This window comes from Mixophyes fleayi, chromosome 9 (assembly GCF_038048845.1).
Source record: "Mixophyes fleayi isolate aMixFle1 chromosome 9, aMixFle1.hap1, whole genome shotgun sequence".
NCBI classification, from domain to species: domain Eukaryota; kingdom Metazoa; phylum Chordata; class Amphibia; order Anura; family Limnodynastidae; genus Mixophyes; species Mixophyes fleayi.
Genome location: NC_134410.1, coordinates 35,151,839 through 35,170,391, shown reverse-complemented (window position 1 = coordinate 35,170,391; position 18,553 = coordinate 35,151,839). Strand labels below are relative to the sequence as shown.

At 40.2% G+C, this 18,553-nt stretch overlaps 1 protein-coding gene across 4 annotated transcripts in view; it reads left to right on the top strand.

Annotated features, from left to right (window-relative positions):
• The window catches only part of GPC3 (glypican 3), a 301,135-nt gene that overhangs the window by 159,717 nt on the left and 122,865 nt on the right, over positions 1–18,553 (top strand). For all 4 annotated transcript variants that reach the window (XM_075187254.1, XM_075187253.1, XM_075187255.1 and 1 more), the window contains one exon: positions 381–501. In XM_075187254.1, coding sequence (XP_075043355.1) covers positions 381–501 — 121 coding nt within the window. The remainder of the gene's footprint in view (positions 1–380; positions 502–18,553) is intronic.

Below are 18,553 nucleotides of genomic sequence, written 5' to 3'. Positions count from 1 at the left end.
AGTACAATTGTTTATTTGCCTTGTTTTGGGTTGTGCTAGGCTCTCTGCATTGAATGCTATCCAGAAAGCAGTAATGTGTCATATTCAAGGGCAGCAGAAATAAACATGTCTGCCTGGTGTGAAAAGTACAGAAGAAGGCCAGAAAAATAAATGAAAACATTAATAAAAGTTGAAAGAAACATTTCTAGCCAATTGCCTAAAGGCGGCAATATTCTTTACTACTTATTTGTCTTATAAGTAGGCTTGATATCTTATGGAAATAACATGCTATTTAAGCCGAGTACTGCATAAGAGTTGCCTTGTTTATGGTGTGTTCTTGCTTGGCAGCAATACACAGATCAATCTTAACTTCTTTGTGATATGTCAATTCTTTACTTCAGGTTCAATCCTCACACAGTGAAAAATGGCCTAAAGGTTCAAACAAGCAACCATGAAGGGAAATCCAGGAGTACTGAACCTGTAATTAACCAGATCATTGATAAATTGAATCACGTCAATCAGGTAAGTGAAAGAAGCACAGGTATTTAACAGGAATATTACACTGTCAATACAATGTGAAATTATTCGTTCAGATAATTGATGGATCATTAAGTGACTCCTCAGAATGGGAAACGAAGCCTCAATATTCCTATGCATTCTACAGTTGTGTAACAGATTCAGGTGGCCGACTCTGGCATCTGCTAAAGCCAGGCTTGTCTGTATATAGCACTCAAGCTTTCTGTAAATCAATGGGTTCAAAAGCCCTATTGGGAGTTTTTGTCAGCGATAAGGGTTGTTTTTTATTTCGCCCCCAATACATTATAGGGTTACTGCCCGCAATAACACTACTATCATTGGCGATAACCCTATGCGCCTATTAGCAGTGACTGGCCGGGGGAAATATCGTGTTAAACCTTACTGGTCCGGGCCAGTATCACCGGAGCAACTTGGGATCGCTCAGCTGCCTCAGCAATATATTTTGATAAATGACGTCAATGAGAGATATTTTATCTCTGTGATAAGTGACAATATAAAACCAGCCTTATAGCTAGAGTAAGAGGACCATGCTGCAGCCTAAGGTGGAGAGGCTTTTGGGGAGCAAAAGATTTGGGGTGTGCAAAATTGTGACAGAGAGATATGAAATTCATTTTAAAATAAGATTAGTTGTTCTCCAAAGTAAAAAGAAAACATGAAAGAAAAATGTAGTAAGGTTTTAGTCCTGATGTATTCCTATGGTAAAGGCTGAAAACAATGAGCCATCCTTGGGTGGGTGCTTGATGATAAGCGAGTAGGAGAGACCAGGATGGTGACAGGTGCCGGTGTGACAGCCCCCTCCACCTGTACAACGTCACACCCAGGAGTGCTCACGCGTACCTCCGTTCTGCTATATAGTTCTGATTTTAATAAAAACGAAATGAGTGACAAACACTGACGTGACCCTTTTAAAAAGCCAATTGGAAATGACTTTAGAAAACATGGGAACATAAACATTGGGGGGGGGGGGGGAAGGAGCAGTGAAGGAAGCTGGACATTAAATTTAGGACAAGTTAAATTTAACTCTATAGAATTCTCTCCCTCGCACAATAAGACTCTCCTCTGGTGTACAAGCTTTCAAGCGTTCTCTAAAAACCCACCTCTTCAGACAAGCTTATAATATTCCTCAACCAGCCTCTTCTTAACCTCACTACATTACCCTATTACCATCCATTATACAACTACCCCTTGACCAACATTGTTGTGTGACAGGATCATTTAGCTTATGAGTCACTTTTACCTTTGCAGTCATGGCTGGGCCAACTGCAAATGTTGACTTAACCTCATGTGTCAAACTCCCATTGTCCCATAGACTGTAAGCTTGCGAGCAGGGCCTTCTCACCTCTTTGTCTGTTTTACCCAATTTGTTTGTTTACTATGTTTGTCCCCAATTGTAAAGCGCTACGGAATATGTTGGCGCTATATAGATAAATGATGATGATGATGGGTAGTTGAGACCCGGATCAGATATGAAGATTATCCCTCTCAAACTATACAGCCAAATTGGCATTGTCATCATTGTGACTGTTTGGTGCTGCAGAGTTTTGTGGTGTCTTACAAATAAACGATGATTGTAACGATGAGGATAATGATAGCGCTCAAGGATATTTGGCCCCAGCGGTGTTACTCCCTGTACCTGCCCTTTATCTGCAGTCGGGTTGTGAAATAGCCAAACACAAATGAGTTAATTTGCAACAGGAGTCGCTTGTGAATGATTTCTATTTAGCACAAAACTCTGATTTTTCATTTCCCTTTCAGGCAGATAGCGATCAGTAAAGTTATTTAGTTTGTTCTGCTAGGAGAGCTACATCTGCGTTGTGCAGATTTTGAGATAGCAGCTATTTGATCAGATGCTCTGAAGACTGGAATAATAGCAACCAATGCAGTTTCTGGTCCCAGGGCTTTAAAGTTGGGCCTGTCACCCGGGGGCCTATCTAAAATAAGGCAAACCGAGGCGGCATGTTTTGGGGGGCAGCAGATGTGGCAAATTAATTACAAAACAAAAAATAATAATTACAGCAAGGGTTTAAATAATAAGGCTTTAGCTTAGAATGAACTATATGTACTGCCCCTGGGTAAAAGTTAAGTGAGATAATAGTTCTCGACTTTGGCCGACCTCTCCATCTGTTCAACCTTCAGACACCAACGCCTGTGTTCTCCCTCGCTGTGTGGAAACAGGGTGCAGCGCAAACCATTTATTTCACTTTCTGAGCAAGTATAGATACTGATAATATCTAATGAGATAGTGAACATCCCATGTACTTGGGAGGCTTTCTGTGCCATCTTCATGGGCTATGGGCTCTATTTAGGCCTTCTCCCTATCAATGAAAGGCTAAAACTTGGGGGAAGCCTGTTTAACGAGGATCGTCACAGGGAGGCGATAACAGAAGATATTCAAAGGAAAAAAACATGCTTTATTTATTTATTTAAATAAAGCATTTCCAATCCCAATATATGCAAAATAATTATTTTATATATTTATATCATTTTATTTATTTATTGTTACAAGTGGGAGGCCTACCTGGAATTCGGGAGTCTCCCAGACATTTCAGGAGAGCGGACAAGGATGCCAAAGATGCTAAACCAGGTGGAGGTTTTTGATCATGGGGATATATAGTTGAAAAGAAGACACATGTCCTTTAAGTTTGACCTTTCAGCAGGTTTGTTAGTGTGGATCTTATATATTATTGCCACATAAAACATTGTTGTGGTTTTTTTAAACATTAACAGCTTGGTGAACATAGGATCCTTTGAAGTTCACTTTATATTTTTCTTCTCAAAGCTAATTGACTTGTAATATCTTTTTTTTTTTTTTTTTTTTTTAATTTTTTTATTTAAACCACTACAATGCCTGCTGAATCTGTTTCCTCCCTGACATAGGGTATGGTGTGATTCTCAAAGAGAGATGCGGGGACAAAGAGTAGAAAATAATGATAAATAATTAGAAGAGTTATCAGTCTTGGAGCCAGAGGCTAGCATGTTTCTAGGTGGTTTTTGATGTACTATAAAAACCGAAAATGTTAATTGATTGTGACAGGTCCACTTTAATCAGAGAGGGTCTGGAATGTGCTTTGGCAGCTGACCACATTGTTAAATAGGAAGGAGAAAGCACAGCTGACCCGCACTGGGAGTAGGCTGGCTGCCGCTCGACATACTGGGCATGTGGAGCCGGCGTTGGATGGAAATAAGATCTGGACATATATTATTTGTAATGCTGTTCAGCACCAAAACACAGCCCTTATTCTCTAGTAGATTGCTTAAAGGAATGCAGTTAACATTAAGAAGTAATCCTTTGTATGCAAAATCATAACTTAATAGAATAGAACACTAAGAAAATAATTCTTATTGTTGTTACAGGGGCACTTAATTACTGAATGTAATTTGGAAAGTAAAATCTGTTTTGATTTCTTGAATCGGTGAACAGTTTCACTGTCAGTGTCACTGAACAATGTTTTATATATTTGGATGATTCTTCAATCCAGCTGTCTAGATCAGGCAATATGGCTGCTCCCCACTGACAGATTTTCATATGGTTGTTTGGGGCTGTATGTTTGAGCCCACAGCCGTAGTGGGCTCAGAATTCCTTAAAACTGGCCACAGTAAGGTTGGTGCAAATAATACGCCTGTAAAAGGCATATATATGTCTGGGTTCAGTTCTGCATCGGCTCAGAATTCTGGAAACAAACCATTACTGTACTTGGCCGGTGTTAGAATGTTCCCTTTCATTTCCCCGTCACGTGGTTTTAGTGGGCATGCGCAGAGCAAAGTCACCCAATTCACACAATGTTAATGGCCCTATGTTCAACTCTTCTTGCTTTGAGTGACCGTAGGACGTATCCAGTACCACAAGGTAGAGGAGCTCTGTGAGCCATGGTGAGCCAACCACTTATTCGTGTGATCCAAGGAATATTGCCCCACAGTTACTCTCCTTTTGCTACACCTCAGCATACATTAGTCAAGTTATCATAATAAGTCAGTCCAACAAAGACATTAATATGGCAATCCTTCTTTGCCTTGCTGTTTTCTCATGGCACAGCTCAGAGGTGGATTTATTATACTACAATACTTACCTAGAAAAGCTAACGTCGTAGATGTTTGAGCGTTTCAGTAAGGTGGCACCGTTGACCCCTATGAAACACACCCCTGGGTGGTACCCATGGCTCTTGAGATTGACAGCTGGTGTCTGAGACCAATCTGCCCATGACTGTCCCACCAGGAAACTTCATGCTTACCTATATTAAGCATTCATTCCTTATATCACTCACTGACTACCAGGCCAGCTAAATATGTGCAGATATCAGCATGATGACCTTTTATGAGACATGGATTATAAAACATTGTTTATTTTAAAGCCAGCTCAGAAAATGAGATTATTTGCTTTAAGTAGTGCCAAAGTAAGCTAATGACTACAAACCAATAATGCTGAAGGCCAGCTCGCGTATATATCTGAGCTCTCAAAAAAACAATTACTTTGAAAGTAGAACTACAAACATTTCCTTCCTGTGAAACAGTAATAAATAGCTGGAGCAATTAAACTATTAAAACCACATGCTGCTGGAGTGATCCCTGCAGTTACAATTATTTCCTTTTGTGGCATGGTAAGTTAAATGGTATTTTTGTAAATGATGTGTATTAGCAGGTATCTGGCAATTCTCGTCCGGAGCGTGAGCTGTGGAGCTCCGAATCCAGATCTGGTATTTAAAGCTTAACCTACATTGTTCTCCTGTGAGTTAGAGGTTGCTTCTTGTTAACATGCGGTTATCACACAATCAGAATGTGAAATGAACAATTACAGAGTGGATTCTCTGGCTGGATTCTTAGGATGAGTGTTAAAATCTTAAAGTGAAACATGCTATTTATTATTGTTGTTGTGATGTCTTTCCAGCAGTGATAGACAACCTGATGCGGAATTAGTGGCGCTATATAAATAGCTGCTGCTGCTGATACAGGGGCGTGGCCCTCTAACCTTCAAAAAAGCTGCACAATTACCCTTAATCTCAGTCATAAATACATATTTTTCAATGAAAGAGACACCTATCTGTAATAACTTATGAGCAGGCAAATTAAATAAATCTTACATACTATTACAAACAAAACTGACAGTAAAACAGGAAGGAGCTGGGGGCAAAGACTGAAGGCTTAGAGGGCTTCATGTGACCCTAGAGCCGCCTGTTGCCCATCGGTGCTTTAAAGTGTACCCGTCAACTACACACAGCCATTTTGTTGGCTGACCCGGTATTAAGCATATATATTCGATAGAAACCAGTGACACAGCGTGCTCCTAGTTACATGCTACATTCTCATGAATACCACTTCAGCCGACAAAATGGCCGCCTCCACTACGTGTAGGTGACAGATACATTAGCTATTTTATTTATATATTCTGCTTTGGAGTGGCAGCAATCTTAGCCACTGACACAAAATCCATACCTTCCAATCTTGAAATAACTCTGTCAACATCAATCCATTCATCACAGGTTATTGTAATTGTAGGAAACTAGTGTAGAGCGTTTTGTAAAGGTAAGCTGGGTCGGGCACATGGAACTATAAGAAAATATGATGTGGTAAAAAAAAAATCACTTAAGTTAATAAAACATTTTAATATACAGTGCATGGGCACAAGAATGTGGACACCTCGTCTAATTAGTGTGTTTGGTCATTTCAGCCATACCCATTACCAACAGGTGCATAGAATCAAGCATACAGCCATGCAATCTCCATAATCAAACATTAGCATGGGTCATACTGAAGAGCTCGGTGACTTTCAACGTGGCGCTGCCATAGAATTCCACCTTTTCAACAAGTCATTTCATCAAGTTACTGCCTTGCTAGAGATTCTGAAGTAGGAATGGCTAAAAGCAACAACAGCTGTGGTAGGCCACACAAGCTCAAAGAATGGGAACACCAAGTACTGAAGTGCATAGCAAGTAAACATTATCTGTCCTTGGTTGCAACGCTCACTACTGAGTTCCAAAATGCCTCTGAAGGCAACATCAGCATTGAGTTTCCATGGCCGAGCAGCTGTAAAAAAGCATCAGCTCGCCATACGCAATGCCAAACGTCAACTGGAGTGGTGAACTTTGGACCAGTGGAAATGCGTTCTCTGGATTGACTAATTGCTCTTCCCCATCTGGCAGTCTGATGACGTTTAGCAGATGGCAGGAGAACGTTTCCTACCTGAGTGCATACTGCCATCTGTAAAGTTTGGTGGAGCAGGTATGCACAAAGCAAGGTCCATCAAAAATTGGTTTGCCTAGTTTGGTGTGGAAGAACTTGACTGACCTGCACAGAACCCTGACCTCAGCTTGTCGAACACCATTGGGATGAATTGGAATGCCGACCGCGAGCCAGGCCTTATTGCCAACTTCAGTTCCTGACCTCACTAATGCTCTTGTGGCTGAATGGATGTGAATTCCCACAGCCATTTTACCAAATCTAGTGGAAAGGCTTCCCAGAAGCATTGGGGCTGTTCTAGCAGCAAAGGGGGGACCAACTTCATATTAATGTCCATGATTTTGGATGTGATCAAGCACTTATGGATGTGATGTTTGGGTGTCAGCATGCTTTTCACCATGTAGTTTATATTAATATAAATAGCTGGGATCTTCAGCAAAAGTGTAAGTTTCATATTTGCTTATATCTATGTGTCGATCTGTAAGCACTTATCCAGTGTGAATATAATATATATCCACAACTACCAAAAACTAGATTCAAACAGATATTTTAGTGCCTTAATAATATTACAGTATATGCCAATAAGACAAACAGAAGTACGTAAAAGCTATTTTTGAAAATAATTTAAAAAGCCCCTAATGGCATTAATAAGTGATGCACTGTAATAACGTGCTGTATCAATGGTCAGATTGGACAATAACCATAGGTACAATTGCCGTCCTGGTGAGAATAAGTAAACAACTTATTGCATATCAAAATATATATATATATAATGACAGCTTATAGATCATATGCTCACCCTTAAAAACCATGTGGCTCGAGAGGGGTTAATCTAGGACACACATGGCAATTAGTCCCACTGTACTCACAAACTGAGATAAGAATCTCAGCAGAGGCTGCACTGATAATAACTGGCTGTCTGTTTATACAGGCGGCACTGGTTACTGCCGCCGTTCCCTATGCAGCTGAGATTCTGTCCACTCCACATAGAAGCTGAAAGTATCAAGCTCCATCCAGATCCAAATATCCAAGTGTGTTTATTGGTATATTTTATCAGTACATCAACATTTCGTTCTTGAATGTCTTGATAAAAGTCCCTTATAGAACCGAAACGTAGATGTACTAATAATGCTCATTTTGTACATTATACGGCAAATTTTGTCATCACAATTTGCATCATCCTGCTGGTGTCTGCCCAGAGCTTGTCTGTCTGGCCAGTATATATAGCTTGTGCCATTGTATCTGGAGAAAGTTAGCTTTTTGCCCGTAGTACTGGAAATAAAGGAACGAGATGCTGCCTTGAGGCTGCGTCATATGTGTATTATTTGATGACATTTTATCTCCACTCAATCAGCTTTCACGTCGACTATCGGTAGGTTTATCTTGACATGTTTATACTTTGTAGCCGAACATTTCTGAATTGCTGTACTTTAGAGACAAATCAGTACTAAGCAAACACATGACATTCATTTATAGCACAGTGAGTACCATCAAACGTACAAAGAAAATAATACAGTTTTATTATATTCCGCTTATTCCGCTGACGTACAGCAGAGCGATGATGTAACCCACAGCTGGGAGTACTTAGGATGAATCTTCTAATCTTAAAGGAGAAGACGCTATTTATTGTTGCTGTGTCTTCCTGGCTCATGTCCCAATTATACTATTTCTTGTTAAATTTGAAGAGTGAATATTGGTTCATTACATATACTGGCTGCCTCCACTATGCAGAGGTAACAGATCCACTTTAAAATAGTTTTGAGATCTCATGAAGGGTGGTATAACCGGCTGCAAGAGTACCACCATTGTCCTCCACATGGAGAGTAGTCAGGAACTAGAGATTAAAGGACCCGTTGTTTCTACTTTAATGTATTCTCCCTTAAGCTTCACCCTACTGCACTCTACACCCCTAAGACAAAAGGCCTGACTCATTTTGTATACAAACAATGCTTGTGTGGAGACTGGTTTTCATCCTAGCATTACCCAGCATCCCTTGCTGCATGAAATGTGTCTGGTGTGTCGGCCATCAGAAAACCAGATGTAGGTACAGTAAGAGTCAATTATTAACCCCCACTCCAGGAAACTGATTAAACACCAGCTCATTCAGGAATCCATCGACTGTCTGCAGGGTTAGTTTAGCTCATTAAACATTGCCATTGTTGGAAGTTTCTTTTTGAAAGGCTTTGAAGGTTAGTGACTGCTTTAACAATAATCTGCACATTCCAAAACAGAAATAATGTAATGAAGGAAACAAGGTCAGAGATTTACAGTCTCTTAGTCAGAAATAATGTATTGTAGTTGAGACTATTTTCTTTTCTATATTTTAATATTTATTTATATAGAACCTACATGTTACCCAATTTAAATTAGAGAGACAAAACAGAACTAATGTAGTGTTTTATCTATAAATGTATAACACACTGGAGAAGTTTTGTCCAATATTCGGGCAAATCAGCCGACATACGTCCCGTTTGGTCGGAAGTCGTGTTAGTGCGTACAGTGACATGATGATGTTTGAAAGTCATTCCAAAGTGTCGGTTGTCAGCTCATTTGGTTTGTCGTTCTGTTTGATATTTTCCTCCCAATGACCTTCCGATCATGTAGTGTTTATACACTCATGCTCACGATCTCCATAGAGTTTACAGAGTCGGGCTCTTTTCAGCCGATGCTGGCAATAAATGTTCCAGTGAATAAATGTAGAGAGTGCTGTAGAAGGAATAATTCATTTGTTCGTTCTGAGACAGAATGTTTTGTTTCAGAGTTGCATAAGCTGACCAAATTTGTTAGGACATGTGTATAGCTATAGCAAGGCGGTTTTAACAAATTTGACAATGTGACAGGAATGAATGAATGAATGAATTTGTGCTGTCATTCTCTGAAGACTAGAGGACCAGATGAAGAGCACAGATCTGAAGGTAAATCATGTCAGTGTGTATGCATTAATCGTCCGACTGATCGGACCTTCAGTCATAGGTACAATCATTTCAGATAACACATCAGTCGGAAAATTCTTCAGTGTGTACCTAGCCTTAACCTTTTGGGGCTTTACTGCTCATTCCTAATTTCCCACCGTAGTGTGGCAGAAAACGTCATTTGCAAAATTTGTAGCAATTCACAAATATGCATCTGAATTCGGGTGAATCTGCTAGAATAGACTTTCATACATCTCTACACATAACGAACTCATGTACTTGTAACAGTAGCTACTTCTAAACACTACTTGGGAATAACATATCTGCCTAGGACAAGTTCACCCATGTGTCCAAGCTCCTTGGATTTTGAGCACCTGAGCGCTAGGTGGCACTGTTGCATTGAGGTCTGTGTAGGTGTAATATAAAACTGGCAATGTCTTATAACCTGTTATGTAGACTGAATTAAGGGAGGATTTTGTGGTTAATAGCCAAGAATTTCCTTTGAAAGCAGGTGAAAAAACAGCTTACATTCCTGCATTTTTTTTTTCATAAGCTACTGGAAATTATTTTCTAGTCTGAAAGCTCTAGGTATTTTATTGGCTATTAATCAGTACATATTCATTGTTGAAGCTGTGCTGTGAAAGGCACTGCAGATAAAACTGCTATCCTGAATATTAACTGGGTAGCATTATGTCACCCCATTCTACTCTGACAAATGTTCCGGAATTAATACAGCCTCTATCCAGTGCAAACAGGAGGTCGGTGTTCAAAACATGATTTAGTTTTATGAGAGGCATTTTTTTTAAGGTGTTCTAAGTAAGCCAACCACAATTGATTTAATTAGTTTGGGCTAACTCATTGCCTATAACAATTCACATGTGTTCAGCACATTAGCAGATGCTAATGTAGTGTAGGCATAGACAGACCTTTTATAAGCAGTGCTGATATCGTTTAAATAATAAATAAAGCTTCAAAGTTTATTCTAATATGGCCAAGATGGTTTATTATTATCTATTATTTGCTGAATTATACAGTAAGTAATTGGGTTACATTATCCTGAATATATTTAATCCAGATGGTCAACAAATCTGCTTTTATATGGTTGCATACTCACAAGATTGTTTAGGTTGAAAGAAGGGCATATGTCCATCAAATGTAACCTTTCATTCTCAAAAGAAAAAACACCAGAGGAAAGCAAAAAATAAACCTATAAAGCATAGTCCAGTTTGCTTTACTGGTAGTCTAAGAATTTCCTGGGTCAGTATACTTTTATAGGGTTATTAATGCCCTGTATATTCTGCTTTGTTAGGGAAACATTCAATGCTTTCTTAAATATATCCACAGTGGCTGCCAATTTCAGTGGATGTTGAAGTGTGTTTCACAGTTGTAAGGCTCTTACAGTAAAGAACCTTCTTACGACTGAAGCGTTGACTGTCTCTTCCAGCTGCAAGTAGTACTCTCCTATCCTCTGTGGGGACCTTAAACTGAACAAGCTGTCAGAGAATTTTCAGTATGGACCATTTATTTACACATAGTGATCGTATTCTTTTAATCTTTTTTAGTTTAAATAAAACTTGCTTTATTATAAATGCAATGCAAATTGTTCATAGTAACATCTTAATATACCCTATTTGCTGGCGTATAAGACTACTTTTTTGCCCTGAAAAACATGCCTCCAAGTGGGGGGGTTGTCTTATACACCGGGTCCAGTATCGCGCGGTATCCAGTGCGGCCGCGGCGGGTCATCAGCGTGGCTGCGGCAAGCATCAGCAGCGATACAGGGGTGTCAGCCTTTTCGGCGTGACCGGCCCGTACTGCTGACAGGGAGGGCAGACAGGGAGCAGGGACCAATCCAATCAGGCTTTGTATACAGCCAACAGCCAACCACAGTAGTGCACCATTGTACAGTACAATACAGCATAGAAAATGTCCAGCAGTCAAACCCCTATCAACCCTATCATGGCACCAGCAAAAAGAAAGAAATATGATGCAAGTTTTAAACTTAAAGTTGTAAACTTTGCCATGGAACATAATAATTGTGCTGCTGCAAGACAATATGGAGTAACAGAAAAGATGGTTCGGGACTGGAAATCAAATGAAAAAGCATTAAAGATTATGCCAAGGGGTAAGTGCGCACTTGCTCTCTCCCTCTATTTGTTATCTTCCTTCTATCATTGACTAGTGAATTACGTTTAATAAACTTGCACTGTTTTATGTTTACTGTACATGTTTGATAACATACAGCCTTGTGACAGTTTTCCTGCATGTCATAGGCATTCGAATATAAATTAACATGTTGAAATCAAATCTGATGTTCTTTTACGTTTTATTTGGTGTGTGGAAGGTGTGCGGAAGAGGGGGTAGTCTTATACGGCGAGTATATAACAAACTCTATATTTTGAGTGGAAATGTTAGGGGTCGTCTTATACGCCCAGTCGTCTTATACGCCGGAAAATACGGTATTTAATGAAAATCATTTACACTTAACAGAAATGTAATTGTGTTTAATTGGATGTGTTCTGTATGGGAGGCCATATAGGTCTTGCGTTCCAAAAATTCAGCCCAGTAGGGCACGCATCCAACAGTCCCCATTTTTGTGGGGAAAGGGTACTGGAGCCTATGAATTTGTGGGCAGCGCTGTGCCTGATTTAAGCACGGTTTAGTAAAATTGGGCACATGAGAAGTTTGTTTTGATGTGTCTCGATTTTTAAGGATACTGAAGGAAGACATATATGTTTATAATGGGAAATCCGGAGAAAGGGAATTTTATTTTCACCTGTATGCATATTGCACATCAAATGCTTTGTAAATTATCTGCTGCACCACTTTGCAAATCTCTACACTAGCTCCCTGTGTCCTTTAGAATCAAAATCAAATTACTCACCCTTAACTACAAAGCTCTCAACAACACTAACCCTGCATACATCTCATATCAAAATACTCTCCCTCCTGCCCTCTTAGATCTACCTCTGACCTGCGTCTTGTCTCGTCTCTGGTAACCACCTCTCACTCCCACCTACAAGACTTCTCCTGTGCTGCTCCCCACTTATGGAATTACCTACCATGCCCAATCAGGCTTTCCCATAGCCTTCAAATTTTTTGGCGCTGTTTGAAAACCCATCTTTTTTTCAAAGCTTACTTTATCCCTGATGATACTATTCACACTAATAAACCCTCTCAGCTGTCCCACTCTCCACTCTAAGCCGCACTCGCATCTCTTCACTCAGCTGTGCCCTCGTCCACTTAGAATGTAAGCTCGCTAATGAGCAGGGTCCTCCATACCCTTTGCTTTCATGTCTGCATTTATTTAGTTTGCCTTGTATGTCCCTGTTTTATGGATGTATTGTTTTCCTTACTGGCGCATCAGAGCACTGTCACACCTTACAAATCTACGATAATAATAATTTTTAAATAAGGCACTATTTACAATTGTGAATATTTATTTTTAGACATATTTTACATATATTCTTAAGCAATGTTCTTTCTCTTATTTATTTTTTTAAGTCTGGGATTTTTTTAAACTACACTTCTCATGCATGAACCATCTATCCACGTTACCTCTTACTGGTCCGGACCATTATCGCAGAGGCAGCTGAGTATCGCTAACTGGCCCCGCGATGATATAATGATAAATTGCAGCAACAATCAGCCTTATTGCTGCACTTTAATAAATAGATCCCCAAGATTGGTACAGTTTAACAATTACACAAACAACTCTCCGTGTCAGGAATATCAATGTCCCTGACACAGAGAGAAGCAGCATGCCTTTATCTTTGAAGAGGTATTTATTTTCCTTAAAATACCGTGTGTTTAATGTTGCATGCACTCTGGAAAATATTTAATAAAAACATTCCAAAATAGCGACGGCAATTCTTTGCATTTTTTTGTAATACTGGGTAATCTGAGCAAGTCTCGCAAGGTAAAGTCATCATGCCTGGAAAACGGCTTTCCTCCAAAACCAATCTCATGGCAATTCAGAACACATTTTAAGTTTAGGGTTCCATTAGGTAATGACTCTGCTCCATACTGGACAGCTATCAAAGAAAGCTAGTGCATCCACTTTATACGATAAACTGTAATAAAACCATTTTTTATTAAGTGATGAATAGTGAGTAAGCAGTAACATATGCATGGTAAGGTACAGGAGTAATAGACATCAGCAGCACTGGATCCTATGGCTGAGATATACACTGTCTTTTGTCTACCAAACAGCATTGTGATGGGTCTCAACAAAATCTCTTTAGTTCTACACAATAACTGTGTTCATTCTCAAGAATCCACATCCACTGGCATTTTCAGAAACATAAACACGTATTGCCAAGAATCCTTTGGAGTAAATACCAGGGTTTAATTTGTGAACTCAGTTCCGGCACTTTTTGGCCGCATATTCTATTTCATTTAAAGACTTTCTATGCCCTACACACATAGGTCATACATTTTTGAGTTTCGCTTTTTTATCTGCGTTTTATCGGAAGCACAGATATAACTCTAGGTGTCGTATCTTTCGTGGCTGCCCTCCCCCGTGCAAGATCTGTGCTGATGATGATGACCATTAGCATGGACCTGCTGCGTTCAAAATAAACTGAAATAAAGCACAAACATGCTGGCCTAGGCTGGTAAGCTGTCTGTGTGTGCCTGAGATCATCACTCAGAGACAGAATAACTAAAAAATCCTTAAACATAAGATACTGGTTCTCAATAATAAAACAAAAACTGAAAAATGCAGCACAGTCGATTATTTGCATTGTTGTTCCTTATGGTTAGAAAGAACAAAATATATCACTTGGTACAAGCATCTAAAAGCCACATGAACAAAATAGTTCCATATCTTGTTGCCAATACTCTAAAGTGGGTCACAGTATGCATAGATATCACAGTCTAGTCATTGTCTTGACAGAGATGTCACAATCTTTATCTTCAGCAAACTAAGGGGTCTATTTATTATTGGTGAATAGGGGGCGACAGTAAGTATAATTTGGCATAGCTGCATACTATATACGGGTACAAAATGTACGGGTTGGGTACAAATTTAAAACAGAAGAAATGCTGACACTTATCCTGCCGATGTGAAAATACCAACATTAAATGAGCATAAACAGGCACTGGACCCGCTGGCTAAAACCAGTGTTAAAATGAAATACATAATAAAAAAAAAAGCGGGAGACAAAAAGCATGGGGTCCCCCTGCTTTTACCAGCACTATGCAGGGGAAACTGCAGCGTGGGGTCCCCTTGCCAAAATAAAAGTCAGCTCCAGTCTGGTCAGCACGTGGCAGGATTCCCAAGTGGGGAGTGGGGGGGGGGGGTCCACAAAAAAAATGCAGACTTCCCCTGTAGGTGTAACCAGACATTTATGTAAGACATATTTACTGCTAACGCCGTTCTCAAACCCTGAAAAGATAAGTCTTCCAGACCTTGATAAGTAGGTCCAGATTGCAGTCCCCATTGAGATTTATGGGGACTGCGGTATTGTACAACAGATGGTATAATGCAGGAGAAATCTCTGATAACTTATGACAATTGGTAAATAGCTTTGATACTACATGCGTCACTGCATAATTTGTGGCATAGAAAGTGTTGATAAATAGACTCTTTAGACATAAACTGCTGATTCACAGTTGGATGCAAGTGCAGTTACATGTCGCATACAATTTGTCGCACTTGCAAAAGTATTTTGAGCTGCATGTGTGGCCACTTGCATTTTGAGAGGCAGATCAGGGACATTTTTTTTTATAGAAGTGCAGTACAGTAGGGGTGAGGAAGTGCTAGTTAGCCATTTTATTCATGGGATTGCTGCTTTAATTGCATAAAATCTTGTTACAAGTCTTAATTTTTACACTGGGCCGAGTGTGCCTAGAACAGCGCTTTTCTACTGAAGTGCAACTTGCGTCCCATTGAAATAATTTCAAGTTATAGTAGTTTTTCCTCTCCTCTGCTCTTGAACATCTTTATCTAGTGTATCTTAAGTCAGCTCATAGAGGTCACTGTGATGCTTCCTTGGCATATGAGACTGCAGGGTGGTTGATGGATGTTTACAAATTCCAATGCAAAACTACGGCCTCCTGACTTTTCACAAAACCAGTGGACAGATCACTCATGTATTTGTTTTAGCTTTTATTCGTAATGCTGTGGTATGTGTATGAGAAGGAACAGCTCGGTCTGTTTTCATGTTGTCTTTCATTTCATCTCATGCTGGTTCAATGCTTCAGTAATAATCAGGTTCCATTGCCATTGTTGTATGCAGCTGTGGCGTGTTGTATGAAGCATATTGGATTTCATCATGTGTAATTCTGATGATAAACAGTACATTGAAAGGGCCTTTTTTAGCCTCAACATTCCCAGCTTCTGTAGTTGGACACACATGGGTCAGAAGAAAAGGGTTGGCTCAGGCCCAACAATCTGTTCCAGCATTTGTTCAATTGTATTTAAGGGAAATGCATATATGGACCTGATAGCTTATAGAGTTAAGAAATATTGTCAGCACAGAGGGTAACTTTCCCAATAATGGGGTTATGTACCAGCATAAGTGCAAAAGGTCAAATGTGCAAGATCCCATAACCAATTTGCAGTTAGTTTAGTTTGTATAGTAGAAATGAGCATTGGGAAGGGGGGGTTGGCAAAATTTAGCCTGGGGGGCAAGACTCGACCCGGCAGCCTATTGGGAAAATTTTAAAGGGAAAAAAAAGCAGGTGGCCCTGTGACCTGACCCAAAGGTAGCCCACTATGGAACCGGGCCGGGGTGGCAGATGCCCCCCTGCCCCCAAGCCCAGACTGCCCCTGCAAATGAGACTATTGCAGTGATGGGCAACAGGCTGCCCTAGGGCCGCATGTGGCCCTCTGAGTGTTTGCATGCGGGCCGATTATTCTGTAAGGCCTGTAACATTACATTGTTTTGGCATCGGGTGGATATTCAGTGTGGGAGGAGGCCAGTGAACAAGGGGTGGAGGGGGAACTTAGCCACGCGGCACAAAGGTATTAGCACTGGATATATGAGCCACATGTGGGGAATAATCTACTTAAGCCACTGATTTCGCCTACGACAAGAAGCACCCATCTTGCAAGGGATCCGGGACAGCTAAGGAGAAAGTCCTGGGAATCAGCTGTGTGGCAGGTAGCCACAACGTCTGATTGTTTAATTTAGATAAAGGGAGAGAAAGACCCCCATCACGAATTAGACCTATTTTAAGGAAAAAGACGAGAGGGTTACTAAGCAATTGCAATTTTACAGCTATGTTAGTAAATGACTGTGTGTATGTGAGAGTAAGAGAGGGAGTCAGTGGGTCTTGTTGCTCTCTATTCACATTATCTTTGATAATATAAAATTAGTATGCACATTTGTGTTTAATGTGCAGCATAGTTTTTCTAATAAACATGAAGGTGAAAATCTCAGTGTGAGTGATGCTTTGGAGCCAGAACGGATTTAATTTCAATCAGATATTTTACATGGATTATCTGCCAATACATCTTTCATATTGCTTGTCTTTGTTGCTATTAATGGAAATAGCGGAAATAACAATCTCTGGCAACTTTCCAACTGTCCAGATTCGCATACAGCAAATCAGACGTGTTTGTGCGTATCTTATTTTGTACCTGGGTAAATTTTGAGAGGTATGACTGTGTTTCTAAACAAGAGGGATATCCTTATGTATTAGGCTTATGCAGAAGGTGGTCCTGTCATTTTTGAACATACAATAGGGTGTGATTTTTCAAGAAACGCTGCAGCTCACATTATTTGTATAGAACTACATATTGATTAGCTCAGCAAAACGTCTGTTGCAGAGAGAGGAATTTTTTCTCTTGATAATGGGTGGATCTGATGTGCAGCTGCATACCGCTTAACTTTGCTGAATCGGGATTGATGATGGAAGGGGGCGTGGCTTTCATGGAGAAGACATGGCCACACCCCCCAGGGGCTTGCACAGCGGGTCTGACGTGCAAGACTGTCCCTTAACACCATCCTCTCCCCTCCAAACACCTATTCATTGCCACATGTACCAGTGACAGGTGCATGCAGCGCCCGGTCACAGAGTGGCAGTGAATGGGACATACCTCACAACTTTCCTGTCTCGGGACAAAGCTGTCCACAGGCAGGATACAGCCCTCAAATTCGATCAGTCCTACCTAAATACGGACAGTTGGGAGATATACAGTTGTGTATACAGTTGTATATGCAGTTGTGTGAAAAAGGTTTTGCCCCCTTTCTGTTTTCTTCTATTTGTGCATTTTTATCCAACTTAATTGTTTCACATCTTCAAACAAAATTGAATATATGACAAAGACAACAGGATTAAACACAAAATACAGTTTTAAAACAGTAATTTAATTTATTGAAGGTAAAAAGTTATCCAACAACAGCTGTCCCTGTGTGAAATAGTAATTGCCCCCTTAGTTACTCATTCAACCAATGAACTTTAATTTATAATTGCGTTCAATTAGACTAGATAAAATCAGGCTTGATTACTGCCAGCCCTGTTAAATCTTAACATCACTTGAATAGAACCTTTTCAGCAACGAATTTGGCTAAAAGGTCTCAACAAGCAGCACAGTATGCAGTGATCAAAAGAAAATTCTAGAAGAGACCAGAAAGAAAATTATTTAAATATATCAGGCTGGAAAAGGCTCTGGCACTCCAGCGATCACAGTGAGAGCTATTATCTCCAAATGGAGAATACTTGGAACAGAGATGAACCTTCCCAGGAGTGAACGGCCTACCAGAATTCCCCCAAGAGTGTATCAACGTCTCGTCCACCAAGTCACAAATGAACCCAGATGAATATCTAAGGAACTGCAGGTCTCTCTCGCCTCCGCTAATGTCAGTGTTCATGATTCCACCATAAGATAGAGACTGGGCAAAAATGGATTCCATTGGAGAGTTGCAAGGCGAAAACTACGGATACCCAAAAGGAACATAAGGCCTCGTCTCACATTTGCCAAAAAACACATTGATGAACCGGTC